Source organism: Sander lucioperca, chromosome 10, assembly GCF_008315115.2.
Source record: "Sander lucioperca isolate FBNREF2018 chromosome 10, SLUC_FBN_1.2, whole genome shotgun sequence".
NCBI lineage: Eukaryota > Metazoa > Chordata > Actinopteri > Perciformes > Percidae > Sander > Sander lucioperca.
In genome coordinates, this window is record NC_050182.1 from 1,151,957 (window position 1) to 1,166,956 (window position 15,000).

Consider the following 15,000-nt stretch of genomic DNA (forward strand, 5'->3'; position numbering starts at 1 on the left):
ACTCATCTCGTAAAATATGGACGCTTGGTCAGGTGCCTTTGTCGTTCTTATTAACGCTAAAAGTCTCCTTTTGCGCTTTAAGGAAACGCGCTTGGTCGGGACTATCGCCGTCCCTTTAGCGCTATAAGTAAACGCGCTTGGTCGGGACTATTGCCGTCTCTTTAGCGCTATAAGTTAACGCGCTTGGTCGGGACTATTGCCGTCCCTTTAGCGCTATAAGTAAACGCGCTTGGTCGGGACTATTGCCGTCCCTTTAGCGCTATAAGTTAACGCGCTTGGTCGGGACTATTGCCGTCCCTTTAGCGCTATAAGTTAACGCGCTTGGTCGGGACTATCGCCGTCCCTTTAGCGCTATAAGTTAACGCGCTTGGTCGGGACTATTGCCATCCCTTTAGCGCTATAAGTAAACGTGCTTGGTCGGGACTATTGCCGTCCCTTTAGCGCTATAAGTAAACGCGCTTGGTCGGGACTATTGACATCCCTTTAGCGCTGTAAGTAAACGCGCTTGGTCGGGACTATTGACATCCCTTTAGCGCTATAAGTAAACGCGCTTGGTCGGGACTATTGACATCCCTTTAGCGCTATAAGTAAACGCGCTTGGTCGGGACTATTGCCGTCCCTTTGGCGCTATAAGTAAACGCGCTTGGTCGGGACTATTGCCGTCCCTTTAGCGCTATAAGTAAACATGCTTGGTCGGGACTATTGCCGTCCCTTTAGCGCTATAAGTAAACATGCTTGGTCGGGACTATTGCCGTCCCTTTTGACGCAGTTATGTTAAGGAAAAGGTCGTGGGTGGGTGTACGGTTCCGTTACACGCGGGAGGAAAGAAAATAGCAACTATATCAAGCGTGACCAGCGGGACGTTAACCCCGCTCTACTGGGTGAAAGTCCTGTGTTTGACCCATCCACCCCCCCAACCAACCTCCTTACATACTACTCTCTAAATCCTCTCTAACTGCTGCTCTCCCCGGTGCGTTACACAAACACGCTGAAAGACAGCCACTGTCCAAACGTCCTTATTTTACGAGTTCGAAATGGGCTTTGCTCTGTGCTGTGCAGGGTGCTAGATAGGGCCCCTTAAGTGGAAGCTACTTTTCCTCCACTTACGTGCAACCTATTTGTGAAAAAGACCATCGCTTTGAGCAGGCTGGATTGGCTGCAGTGATACATTCTCTCTCTCTGTTTTTCTCAACTGCCTGAAAACGGCTTGCCCACATTCCTGTTTGAAATTCCTCAATAAGTGATGTCATTATTAGAGAAAGACAGTCGTTTTTAGCATGTGCTGGGTCAGCATATCTTCTGGTCATTCGATTTTCATTTCATAAACAGGTATTAATAAAATCATTTTAAAATTCTAAATTGAAATACAAGGCGTTTTTTCCTTTTCGTGGTCAAAAGAGGATGAGAGAAATTTAAAATATGCTTTGATTTTCATTTTCTATTTTCATATTTTTATAGTTTTTTTATATTCTGAGACCGGATGTTGTAATTTCCAAGGCAACAGAGGCCAGTGTACCAGTGTTTATTTTTTGTTATATGAAATAGAAAATGAAAATCAAAGCATATTTTTAAATATATATCATCCACTTTTGACCAGGAAAAGGAAAAGAAATGCCCTGTATTGTAATACCGTTTTATGAAATCTAAATTGAATGACCAAAAGATGCACTGACCGTGCTGCCCATAGGTGCTGCCCAGCGGCTTGTTTAAATTTGGTTGACCAATCACAACAGAGTAGGCACAACAGAGTACAAATATGAGGCTGAAAAGGAGAATAATAGGGTCTCTTTAAGTCTTTGGACTTCGACTGACAGATGGATGTGAGTGTTTTCCAGCTCCGACGGCCTGTGAATTCATCACACGGCGTGCGTCAGCGATCCGCCGCTGATAGATCGATCGCAGCACTCTGAAAACTCGCGCTCTGACGCCTCGCCCGCCTGCTGACACCCTCACATCCCACTTCATGTTTGTGTCACGCTGATTGATTCACTTCCCGTTCCCGGGCCATCTTCTGCTCAGCGTGCAGGCGGAGCTTCGTGGCTCAACATCTCGTCTCCAGTAAACAACACAAGTTTATCCCAAGAGATCTGTCTCTCTGAGTGTTAAACACCTGCTAAGACACAATACAGACTCCCAGAGAGACACCGAGGCGAACAAATCCTCCTCCATCACCCCCCCCCAGCGTGTAATTGTGATGCTGCGGTAGAAATTATAATACATAGGGTGAGATCTGACATAATTCAATTCAATTTTATTCATAGTATCAAATTATAACGAGTTATTTCAAGACACTTTACAGATATAGTAGGTCTAGACCACACTCTATAATTTACAAAGACCCAACAATTCTAGTAATGTCCCCAAGAGCAAGCATTTAGTGCGACAGTGGTGAGGAAAAACTTCCTTTAGAAAGAAACCTGGGACAGACCCAGGCTCTTGGTAGGAGGTGTCTGACGGTGCCGGTTGGGGGTGTGATGAACAGTGGCAATAATAGTCACAGTAAAGATAATGGAGCAGTGACTAGAAATAGTAGTTCTTAGTGTAGCAGGGCACTGCAGGGCATTATAGGGTGTAGCAGAGCATGGCAGGGCGTAGCAGGATGTAGCAGGGCGTAGCAGGACATAGCAGGACGTAGCAGGACGTAGAAGAACATAGCAGGACGTGGCAGGACATAGCACGGTGTAGTAGGGCGTAGCAGGACGTAGCAGAACATAGCAGGACGTAGCAGGATGTAGCAGGGTGTAGCAGGACGTAGCAGGGCGTAGCAGGACGTAGCAGGATGTAGCAGGGCGTAGCAGGACGCAGCGGGTCGCAGCGGGACGCAGCGGGACGTAGCGGGACGTAGCGGGATGTAGCAGGGTCGTAGCGGGACGGAGCGGGGTGTAGCGGGGAGTAGCAGGGAGTAGCAGGACGTAGCAGGGAGTAGCAGGGAGTAGCAGAGAGTAGCGGGACGGAGCGGGACGTAGCGGGATGTAGCAGGGCGTAGCGGGATGTAGCAGGACGTAGCAGGGCGTAGCAGGACGTAGCAGGACGTAGCAGGGAGTAGCAGGACGTAGCAGGGCATAGCAGGGAGTAGCAGGGAGTAGCAGGACATAGCAGGGCGTAGCAGGGAGTAGCAGGGAGTAGCAGGGAGTAGCGGGACGTAGCGGGGCGTAGCGGGACGGAGCGGGACGTAGCGGGACGGAGCGGGACGTAGCGGGATGTAGCAGGACGTAGCAGGGCGTAGCAGAACGTAGCAGGATGTAGCAGGGAGTAGCAGGACGTAGCAGGGCGTAGCAGGGAGTAGCAGGGAGTAGCAGGGAGTAGCGGGACGGAGCGGGACGGAGCGGGACGTAGCGGGATGTAGCAGGGCGTAGCGGGATGTAGCAGGACGTAGCAGGGCGTAGCAGGACGTAGTAGAACATAGCAGGGAGTAGCGGGACGCAGCAGGACGTAGCAGGGAGTAGCAGGGAGTAGCAGGGAGTAGCGGGACGGAGCAGGACGTAGCGGGATGTAGCAGGACATAGCAGGGCGTAGCAGGACGTAGCAGGACGTAGCAGGGCGTAGCAGGACGTAGTAGAACGTAGCAGGGAGTAGCGGGACGCAGCAGGACGTAGCAGGACGTAGCAGGGAGTAGCAGGACGTAGCAGGACGTAGCAGGACGTAGCAGGGAGTAGCGGGATGTAGCGGGACGCAGTGGGACGTAGCGGGACGTAGCGGGACGTAGCGGGACGTAGCGGGATGTAGCGGGACGTAGCAGGACATAGCAGGGTCGTAGCGGGAGGGAGCGGGGCGTAGCGGGGCATAGCAGGGAGTAGCAGGACGTAGCAGGGAGTAGCAGGGAGTAGCAGGGAGTAGCGGGACGGAGCGGGGCGTAGCGGGACGGAGCGGGGCGTAGCGGGATGTAGCGGGATGTAGCAGGGCGTAGCAGGATGTAGCAGGACGTAGCAGGACGTAGCAGGGCGTAGCAGGACGTAGCAGGGCGTAGCAGGGAGTAGCGGGATGTAGCGGGACGCAGCGGGACGCAGCGGGACGTAGCGGAGCGTAGCGGAGCGTAGCGGGACGTAGCAGCAAAAAGGAATACATTACTGTAATTGCGTTACTTTTGTAACACTTAACTCCCAACACTGCACATAGACAACGTCTTTTAAGAGGTTTCTTTCTTGCAAGAAAGGTTCAGTACATCACAGCACAAAGGTGTGGAAGAAAGAACAAAGAAAGTAAAGAATCACTTGCTTATTAGCCTGCTCAAAGGGAGAGGATGAGCTAGCAGACCTTATCAGCCTGGGGGAGAGCCTGTTGTAACCAGTTTCTTTCACTGGATATTAGAAAAATATAATACTTGGAATGTCAGCGTCAGCACTTCGCAACAACATTTGTACTGAAAGTAGAAACTGCTAAAAAATACAAAACAAGTTAGTAATCAGATATGTAATTAGTCAGATATGTGACTTTCTCCTGCAACGTTAAAGCAGGCGAGGCAGACGCATCCCGCTGTGGCTGTGAAAAGCACAGCGTCCGCCCGCTGAGAGACCTGCAAATAGCTTTCTCCCACGATTCATTTCTCTCAGACGTTCACTTTGTGCCGCAGCTTCTGCAGACTGAAGTTTACGTCCAAAGAAAATGTCTCAGAGGTGGAAGAATTGTATACTCGGATTCTTTACTGTAGGAAAGGTACTCATTAGTCTGGCTATCACCAGACCAAGCTCAATCTTTTAAGATTGAACATTAGTCTGGGAAGTCTGCTCTGTATTTTCTACTGAACAAGAGGCGTGATCAGAGGGCATAGTTCAAATGACTGTACTGCCCTACAAAGGCAAAACGCCGTAACATCATGTTTGGTCAAAAATGAGTTAATGTCATTTTTGGGTTATTTGAGACCTCCTTTATCATGTGAATAAATATCGTGAGTCAATTTGATTGTTTTAACGAGAAAATAAAGGTCTATGACAACCGTAACATCCAAAACGATACGAGAAACCACAGCAGAACGCCGTAACAGCCGTTACGGCTCTTTGCCTTTGTTCCGGCACGCTGAAGTTGAGTTATGGTGTTCTGACTTTGTTTAGCCAGGCATCAAGAGAGATGTTACTGTGCCGCCGTGATGTTACTGTACTCTGGCTTTGTCATACTGTCAAAGTTTGCCGCTTTTAATTGTCACCAAACCACGTAACATACAAATGACACATCTTTGAAATAAAGTGGCGATGGTTCAGATCTGTCAACGTCAGTGACAGCCCGGAGCTAGCTAAATTTAATCTGTGTCACGTAGCGCTAACGGTGATGCTGACACACCTCCTCACTTGGCGGAGCCTCACATCAGACGCCGAAAACCAATTATTAAATACACAGGCATCCTACCTTTCCATGCAATCCGATATAATCCATGGAAGATATAATCCACAGCAATGCACGTCAGCTGCTGTATCCACAACAATCCATACGTGTTTGTATTTCCTTCTTGCAGGTGTTCATGTCAGATCGTACACAAATCCATTATAGCAGCTAGTTATCACTAACGTCCGTACAAAGTAGGCTAACCTAAATGGTCGGTCAACTCTGTCAATGTTATCTCAGAGTTAAAAAGTAGTAATCCAAGTCGAGTTTGTTGACTGTGCATCTTGAGCAGTTTGGTGGCCCTTAACCCTTAACCAGGGGCGGTTCTAGGACCAGACCTTTAGGGGGGCTCAGCCCCTAATGAGAATATGACACGGATACAGTGCCTTGCAAAAGTGTTTTAACATAATATATTTATCGTTAAACAATAAATATACCTTTGTATTCAATTATAATTAAATTATCTTTATTGAGAAAATATTTATTGTATTTATTCATATTGTATACTGTACTGCAAAGTAACTTATCTGTCATACTGTTTAACTGTTAGTGTTGCTGCACTATCCTGATCATTATAGCACTAAATAGGAACAACCAAAGGTCTTCTATATCATTTAAAACTAATACCATGATGACTAGACCTTGGTTAGTTGTTCTTATAATGGATGTAAGTATGGTGAACAGCAAGCAAATATTGATTATATGTCAGTTATTGCCTTTTGCCTTTGCACGACTCCTTGTTTTTGGAACATGATACAAAGGCAGAGTACAGTAACTGCCAAACAAGGGTCAAAGGTCAATTTTGAGCTCAAGATTTTTTTGCATACAAACATTTCTTCATTATAGCAACTAGTTGTCAAATTTTGGGAGTCCTACCTATAATACTTTTGTCTGGACAAAACAGAAACTTTAAAGTCATTTTTCTCAGTTTCACACTCTAGCGAGTTAAGGTCTTTTGCCTTTGTAGGGCAGTGTACGCAATTGGATAGTCCTTCAACCAATCAGAGTAACGATCCGGGTGACGTACTCCACACCGCCGCCGACTTGATCTTCTAAAGATACAGGAAGTCATTCATTTTCAATGGAAGCTGCTTCTCTCAGCTGCAAGGAGCGGAAAATTTGTCAGCGTCACGTTTTGGGCGTTTTGAGCGACCAGCGCGTCAATCAGAAAGTTGAAAGTAGGTCAACTTTATGGTAATGAGCTATGACGCGGTTCAGCGGCAACCAATCAGAATATAGACGTCCTTCACGCTGGCTGATTCCAGAGAAACATACGATGTAAACTTTGGTTCCTACCAAAACATTAGTTCAGAGAAAAAGGAGGAGAAGCTCATCATGGCCGTTGCTGGGTTCCCTATCATTTATGATATTTGCGTATAGGGACCAGTTAACGTTACCTGCCGGTCACATGGTCTCTAAACAGTCCGCTCACGGTGAAGTCCTGCACGGATCAACAGCTGGCGGCTGCTCGCTCTGCCTGCACGCTGCTGCGGTTCAGCGGCTAACGAGCGAGCTAACTGCTAACAGACACCGCTGAGACCAACAACCAATACACATTCTGTCATTATATATGTCATTTATAAAAGGTTTCTAGTGTCAGTGTATTGGCTGTGCAGTGGCTGCTTGATCTTTTTCCATGATGAACATAGAATGCTGCTACGTCAGAGCGGCCAAAGCCTCAAACAGCTTCCCCGGACTTTTTGACAAGCGTCCTTGACCGGGCGGCCAGAGCTTCTTTGCAGCTCAAGTCGGTAGCTGTGGGTACGTACAGTTAGCTCCATACTTCTGGCCACCAGCGGGGCTAGCTGGTAAATTAAGGCGCTGACACACCAACCTGATAATCGGCCATTGGACAGTCTGGCGAGGTCGGTGACTCGAGTCTGTTCGATGTGTTCCGTGCCGTCGTCCGTCCGAGGGGCCGTCAGCCTTCATTTTGGCCGATTTGACATGTTGAATCAGCGGGGCGGGCACTGTCACTCAAATGACCCATCTGATTGGTGGAGTGTTAACCTGGAAACGGGGAGCGGGATGACCGCGAATAGAGTCTCTCAAAATCTTTCTGAAGCATTCTGAAAAACAGCCAAAAACCTAAATGACCTCAAGTTATTAAACAGCTACAAAGAGACGTAAACGATGCGCTGAAAGTGCACCAAACAACCCTCCCTGTTGCACCACTTGGTTTCTCCCAGAAACTTTAATCACCAAACACCTGCTGCAGAGTACACATGGCAGCTCACGGCAGTCAAATATCAGATTTCTGTTAAACTCTGCAAAAAACCAAATGGACATAAAGCATACAATAGGGCTGGGCGATATGGAGAAAATCAAATATCACAATATTTTTTATCAAATACCCCAACGATACCGCAACGATATTGTAGCGTTGACTATTGGTGCTTTCACAAAATATTTATACAATGAGATTTTTGATAAATAATCACCAGTAATGTGGATATAATGACTAAGTGGGTAAAGGCAAATAATAATAACAGCTACAACAGTCAAATGACATCACTTTACTGTAATGCAGCCTTTAAAACCAGGAAAAGACTAAACTTATGCCATATTACGATATCCAAAATCTAAGAAGATATCTACTCTCATATCACGATATCGATATAATATCGATATATCGCCCAGCTCTAGCATACAACTATAAAACCTTTATTATAAGCTGCTAAACTGAACTGTTAGCTAAACTAATTCAAAGGTGGGTTAGCTGTTCATTCAGTTTAACTAACAACAACTAACTGAAGGCTCTGACACACCAACCCGACGGCCGACCTTCGGCAGAAAAGTCAGTCGGACTGATCAGTCTCCCTGAGGTCCAAAAAGTTCCTCAGAACACACCGAAGAGACGCCGACTTGAGCGTACGTTCTGCGCGAGACGTAATACGTCTCCATAACAGCAGGCGGCGCTAATCTGTATTGTCGCCCAAAAAATTAAAACCGTGCAGCTGATTGGACAAACGTGGTTCTGGCTTCTCCGTTCGTAATAAAATCTGGTATTTTACGAAAATAGTTCACTGAAATGTGTTTCTGAAAACATTTGAAGAGAGAAATAGGCCGTGCAGCTGCTGAATCTGTCTTCATTTCAGATCAACAAAGGTCAGTTTAAAAGATTTTCGTCAGATTTTGAGAGCCGTTAGTCACGCTCATCCCGCTCCCCGTTTCCAGGTTAGCACTCCACCAATCAGATTGGTCATTGAGTCCGACTGCCCGTCCTCCGATTCAACAAGTCAAATCGGCCAAAATGAAGGCCGACGGCTCCTCCGACTGACGACGGCACGATACACACCGGACAGACTCGAGTCACCGACCTCGCCAGACTGTCCAACGCAACCCAGTCTCACGGCAGTTTGTGTAAATGTCACGTTAATTTTTAATCTATTGATACGTGTTCACAGGCACGTTTTTCTCGTTTTTTTACGTGTAAATGTCACGTTATTTTTACATGTTCATGGGCACGTTTTTTTACCGGGAGACGGCCAAAAAGGAAGCCCCATACGCTGGGAGGCGGCCGTGAGGCGCCTGCGGGGCAGCCGCGGGGGACGCGCGACAATAACGGGATGGCGGAGGTTGGGTTTAGGAAAAACCCTACAGGGAAAGGACGCCTCACACGCCGGGAGACGGCCGCTGGGGACGCGCGACAATAACCGGACGGTTGTGATTAGTAAGACTACGGGAAACTAAACGCCACACGCGGGACGCGAACCCCGCTCACCCGGGTGAAAGTCCTGTGATGTTTGACCCATCCACCTCCCCGACCAACCTCCCTACGCTGATTTTCGGCTCTTCATACTACTCCCTACCATTTTCGTGCTGTGGCCACGAAATATGCTTCCCATTTAAATACATTACTTCACATTTTTGTGCTGGCCACCACGTAAAAAACGAGAAAAACGTCCCCGTGAACACGTATCAATAGATTAAAAATAACATGACATTTACACAACCTGCCGTGAGACCGGGCTGTCCAACGGCCGATTATAGCCTTTAAAGCTGTAGCCGCCAAGAACTGTTAGCTAACCTCAAAGAAACCGTTTGAGTATTTTTACTGTGTTGTATTAGTACACCTACCTTACCTAAGGTGTAAATGGGCTGGTTAATTGTACACTTATGGGGAATAAAAATGGCAGTAACCTATTTTCAGTTTGATGCATACTTCATTTTGAACAATGGTTTTGTCGGTAATGGTCACTGTGTGTGCAAAGCTGTAATTATATCGGTGCAAATTACTTTGTCTGATTTTGATATCATCAATCCTACTTAAGTAAAGGATCTGAATGCTTCTTTCCCCTCTGATTATTTGAAGGCTGTAAATGGGTCATAATTCAGCAGGAAACATCCAGAGTTTGGCTCTAGTGCTCAGAAGCTCAGGGCTGAAAGCAGCGCCGTGCTAATGAACCAGATCCTCCATTTCACCTGCTGACCTGCTCTCCAATTTACAGAAGCAGAGAAGAGACAGAGCAGCTGATGGACTCCCTCAGGAGCAGCTGGAGAGGACGGAGGTTTCATAGCTCCACTATTCTTCTTTTAGCATCGCACTAAAACACCAGTCTGGATGTGAGGAGGACCCAGAAACTTTTAACAATCAATCAGACTTTACAGTACACTACATAGCACTTTTCATACATGTAAATGTAGCACAAAGCTATCAGACACACACACACACACACACACACACACACACACACAAACACACACACACACACAGACATACATACATACATACATACACAGACACAGACACACACATACATACATAAACGTACACACATACACGTACTTACAAGTAGTAAGCGCAAGTACATACAACTAACTAAATGCACGTATAATTTGTTGTTTTGTCGTCAGTGAAAAACAATATTGACCTCGTAGTTGAAAAAGGAGCCTCGTATAAGAATTTCCTCCTATGGAGTCCGTTCATTCGGAAAATGACCAAATTTTTGACCGGTGAGGTAGGGCTGAACAATTTTTGAAAATAATCTAATTGCGATTTTTTTCCCAAATATTGCGATTGCGATTCGATTTTTTTTTTAAGCTCTTTGTCTTCTGTATTATTCAACAAAGACAAACAATAAATCATTTTATAGTATGAACACACACAATTACACACTAGACAGTTAAAAAAGTAAAAATATAGTATACACACACACACACACACACACACACACACACACACACACACACACACACACAACAGTGTAATTTTTTACAGTGCACAGAGAGGAGCTGCCTCCAGCCCCTCCCCCTCGTGAAGTTGCGTGCTGCCGTGTGTACTTGTTCAGAGAGGCTATCGTTACGTTAGCTAGTTGCTGGTGTTCTTGCCGTGGGATTAACTGTACTAATAAAACCGTTGAAACACCGCGGCCACGCTGCTGTGAAAGCTCCCCGAACGTCATTTATCAGAGTCTGGTTGTTACCCCTCTCAGTGGCAGCTCCTCCACTCATATCTTATAACGGAGCTAACCGCTAACCGGAGCTAACAGCTAATCAGAGCTAGTTGCCAACCGAGCCTTGAGTTCTGCGTTCCTGTATCCATTAACTGCACGTATGGACTCGAACCAGAATAAAACCCTTCATTTTATTAAAATGGCTGTAAAAGTTTTAAACTACAACTCAGAGTTGTTTGAATGACAGAAATCAGCTCCAGGTACGGCGTAGCGTTAGCGTGCTAGTTGATGCTTTCTCTGCGGAGTGCAGAATGATTTGCTCTCGCGAGTCATGTGACCAAATCGCAGCCTTTGCGATTAGGAAATCACGTTTTAACATATCGTGATATTATCGCAAATGCAATTAATCGTTCAGCCCTACGGTGAGGTGGTAGCGACCGGAAACAACAACAGCTAAAGTGAGCTCAAAACCTTTCTTTTTAGTAAACTCTGTGAACACAACCAATGTTGTCAATGCTTTCGTTAAGGTGTAGAGCTCCTGGTGATACTTGGAGCAAAGTCTCATGTTGTGTCGAGCCTTCTTAGTGTTTTAAAAATAGCTATTTTGAGGCTAGCATAGTAGTGCCCCTAGCACTCCCATTCAAAAGGCCATTTGACCAAAAAACGAAAATACGGTCAATCTTAAGAGTGGCGTTTCCATCCTAATTATGCTTTTAATGAAAGTTTGACTTGAGTACATTCACAAAAACACTCTAGGTTGCATTATGGTGTTGCAGAGGAGACATATACAATATCAGGGTGTGTGTTTTGGTAAATTGACTGGATGCTCTCGCTGTGTCCACTTCCTGCCTGGTTGTCTGACCTCCGTCTCTTCCAGGAAGGTGTTGAAACAGATTCCTCTGGGCGACCTCCGCCCCGACGAGACGGTGCGAGCGACACAGGAAGCCCAGCTGCTGTCCCAGCTGCACCACCCGGCCATCCTCGCCTTCTACCACAGCTTCCTGGAGCGAGACGCCTTCTGCATCGTCACAGAGTTCTGCCAGGTACCAGCCAACACCACAACCGTCCCAATGTTCCCATACAGCACGCGTGTCAGGCTACATCTACACACATTTGGTTTAAAAGTGCCCATATTATGAAAAAAAACACTTTTTCTGGGATTTGGGGTGTTATTTTGTGTCTCTGGTGCTTCCACACGCATACAAACTTTGAAAAATAACATCCATGCTGTTTAGAGTGAGATACGGTTTCTGAATGTGTCCTGCCTTCAGTCTCTGGGTGAGCTGGTCAAAATCTGCACGGCTTTCTACGTCACTAGCCGAGACGAGGGGGCTAGGTGGCTAACCGTTAGCATGCTAGCTCGTTCTCAATGGCAAAACACTGCTACAACACACACAAATTCACCCTAATCTACAAAATAAATTGTATAGAACTACTTCCATGTCCCTGTTCTACAGGTATTCCACACAAAGTTGGAAGTGCGCCCTCGTTTAGAAGAAGTCTCCCGGCTAATCCTGCCTTGTACTACTGAAGTTGGAGAAACAGCTAGCTAGCTCATGTAGTCCTTACCTAGCTACTGAGCATGTGATCTTACCTAGCTACTGAGCATGTGATCTTACCTAGCTACTGAGCATGTGATCTTACCTAGCTACTGAGCATGTGATCTTACCTAGCTACTGAGCATGTGGTCTTAACTAGCTACTGAGCATGTGTGACTGCCAACAAAGATGTTACAGCAGTGAGAGGTCTCACTCTGTAGCTAAAACAGAGACCTGAACACAGGGTGAAAAGAGGAGCTGCAGCAATGTGCAGAACAACAAAAATATGGTGGTTTTAGAAAATTAAACCATGTAAGCCTATTCTGGTACAACCTCTAAATACAATTATGAACCTGAAAATGAGCAGAATATGGCCACTTTAAAGTGGAGTTTGGAACCAAAAGGGATCACCCTACACACAAGAATATCCAGTAGAAGAACTAATCTCAGTTTAAACAAACACGCCCAAACCTCATATGTCATCAATATTCTGGTATACTGGACATAAACAGGAGGCAGCGTGGAGACTCCGCCCACTGCTGGTAGTTGCCATGGTAACATTAGTAGCTTTAATAATAATAATAATAATAATAATAATAATAATAATAATAATAATAATAATTTTATTTGATATAGCACTAGGGCTGAAACGATTCCTCAAATAACTTGAATAATTTGATTACAAAAATTCTTTGCCTCGAAGCTTCGTTAAATCAATGTAATTAAGGTTGTACGGCTCACTGTGTTTCCGCACGGAGAATTATTACTAGCGCACAACAGGGTGACGCTTCTGTGGACGCAAGACTGACGGCACAGATTACAAATGAAGGAAGACGAAAATAGCGAGGGTCTAAGAGAAGAGACATGTGAGAGAAAACAACAGAAAGTTTGGGATTATTTTAAGCTGCAAACATGCTGCTACATCATCTCTGTAGAAAACATCCAGTCTACTCATCCATTCCACGGAGCGAACCCAACACAAGGTAGCTAACTACCGTCTGCTGCTCTCGTCCACCGCGCTGTTTTACACAACTAGCCTACAGCATGCTACTCTGCTAATAGCCATGTTTTACACAACTAGCCTACAGCATGCTACTCTGCTAATAGCCATGTTTTACACAACTAGCCTACAGCATGCTACTCTGCTAATAGCCATGTTTTACACAACTAGCCTACAGCATGCTACTCTGCTAATAGCCATGTTTTACACAACTAGCCTACAGCATGCTACTCTGCTAATAGCCATGTTTTACACAACTAGCCTACAGCATGCTACTCTGCTAATAGCCATGTTTTACACAACTAGCTAAAACGAGAGCTGTCGGTTTGTAGTCTAACTGTTTATTAGTTTGCTACTAATCTTTGGAAACTTAGCTGCTGCCGGAGACAAACGGCTCCTCCCCCCGGCATGGCCACTTAATACGCACGTGAATGACGTCATCATGCCGGTGATGTCTGCATTCTTTATTCTTTCTCCTCACTCAGTATATTAGCCTTCTTAAAATGTGTCCCCCAGAACAGTGTAGTTGAATAGCCCTGCTGTAAGCTTTGTACCGTCACATTTACCCTCTGGTTAGTGAACAGCTCTTTGCATATCCAGTGCAAAGAGCCAGAGGCAAGAAGGGGAAGGGGGTGAAAATTATTAACATTTGGGCCACCAAAAATGTACTTTTTTTTAAGGGTCTTGGAATTTGGCAATAAAAAATGTTGCTTTTTCTACAAAAGGATATACAAAAGTATATATACAAAAGACAGGTTTCCTTTTTTTTTAGTAAACAGCAATAATACATATTTACTACAGCTGTTCACTAAGTATTTCTTACTAAGTATTTCTTATCCGATTACTCGATTAATCGATGGAATAATCAGTAGAATACTCGATTACTAAAATAATCGATAGCTGCAGCCCTATATAACCTTTTACAGAGTCACAAAGTGCTTCACACAAAAGACATATATTAAAATACAGTAGAATCCAAAACAAGCAAAAACAAATACAATACCAATGAAGATTAAGGGGGCTTTCACACCTACCTCATTTGGTCCGGACTTTCGGACTTTTCAGTTTGAGCCGAACCAAAATTACAGGTGTGAAACCTCCCCCGGACCACGGTCCTGACCAAGCGGCCGAAATTTGGTCCGACCAAATGAGGTGGTCTCGGTCCGGTTCATTTATAGTGTGAAAGCATTTTTTGGACGGTTCGGACTTTCTGACCAAATACAGGAAACTCTGGCAGGCTGTCTTGGTGTTATAAGACCGGGGAAGCTCCTTTTTAAGGAACTCTCAGTGCTTACTTTGTAGCCTACGTGAGAGAGTGTGTGCAGACAGCTGTCGGCTATCAGAGCAGAATATAAATCAGCAGTCGACTTGTTAAGTGGTAGTAAATGTACAGTGTAGGTTTCCGTTTGTCTCTCAATAAATGCTCCAGAAAGAAAGTTCCCGTGTCTTGCTTCTCAACATCACAACAAAACAAAAAGAGCCGCTGAAAAAACTCCCGACACAGAGAGATGAGAGGACGGGGAAGCCCGTCTACAGACCAATCAATTAGAAGTATCTGGAGACGCATTTGATGACGGCAGGACGTAGTTTTGTCACGTATAGATCTTTAGTGCGCTTGCATAACTGCAGTGTGAAAACAAGACTTACCGGATCAAATGTAGACAATGTTACAAAAACATAAACCTTGGTCCGGACCTTGGTTCGGACTTTACGGTGTGAAAGCCCCCTAAAAGACTGAAATCCCCAAAAT

At 45.5% G+C, this 15,000-nt stretch overlaps 1 protein-coding gene across 1 annotated transcript in view; it reads left to right on the plus strand.

Moving 5' to 3' along the window:
• nek11 (NIMA-related kinase 11) overlaps positions 1–15,000 on the plus strand; it is a 104,347-nt gene that overhangs the window by 15,154 nt on the left and 74,193 nt on the right. Inside the window, exon 3 of the mRNA XM_036006343.1 lies at positions 11,590–11,755. Within this exon, the coding sequence (XP_035862236.1) occupies positions 11,590–11,755 (166 nt within the window). The remainder of the gene's footprint in view (positions 1–11,589; positions 11,756–15,000) is intronic.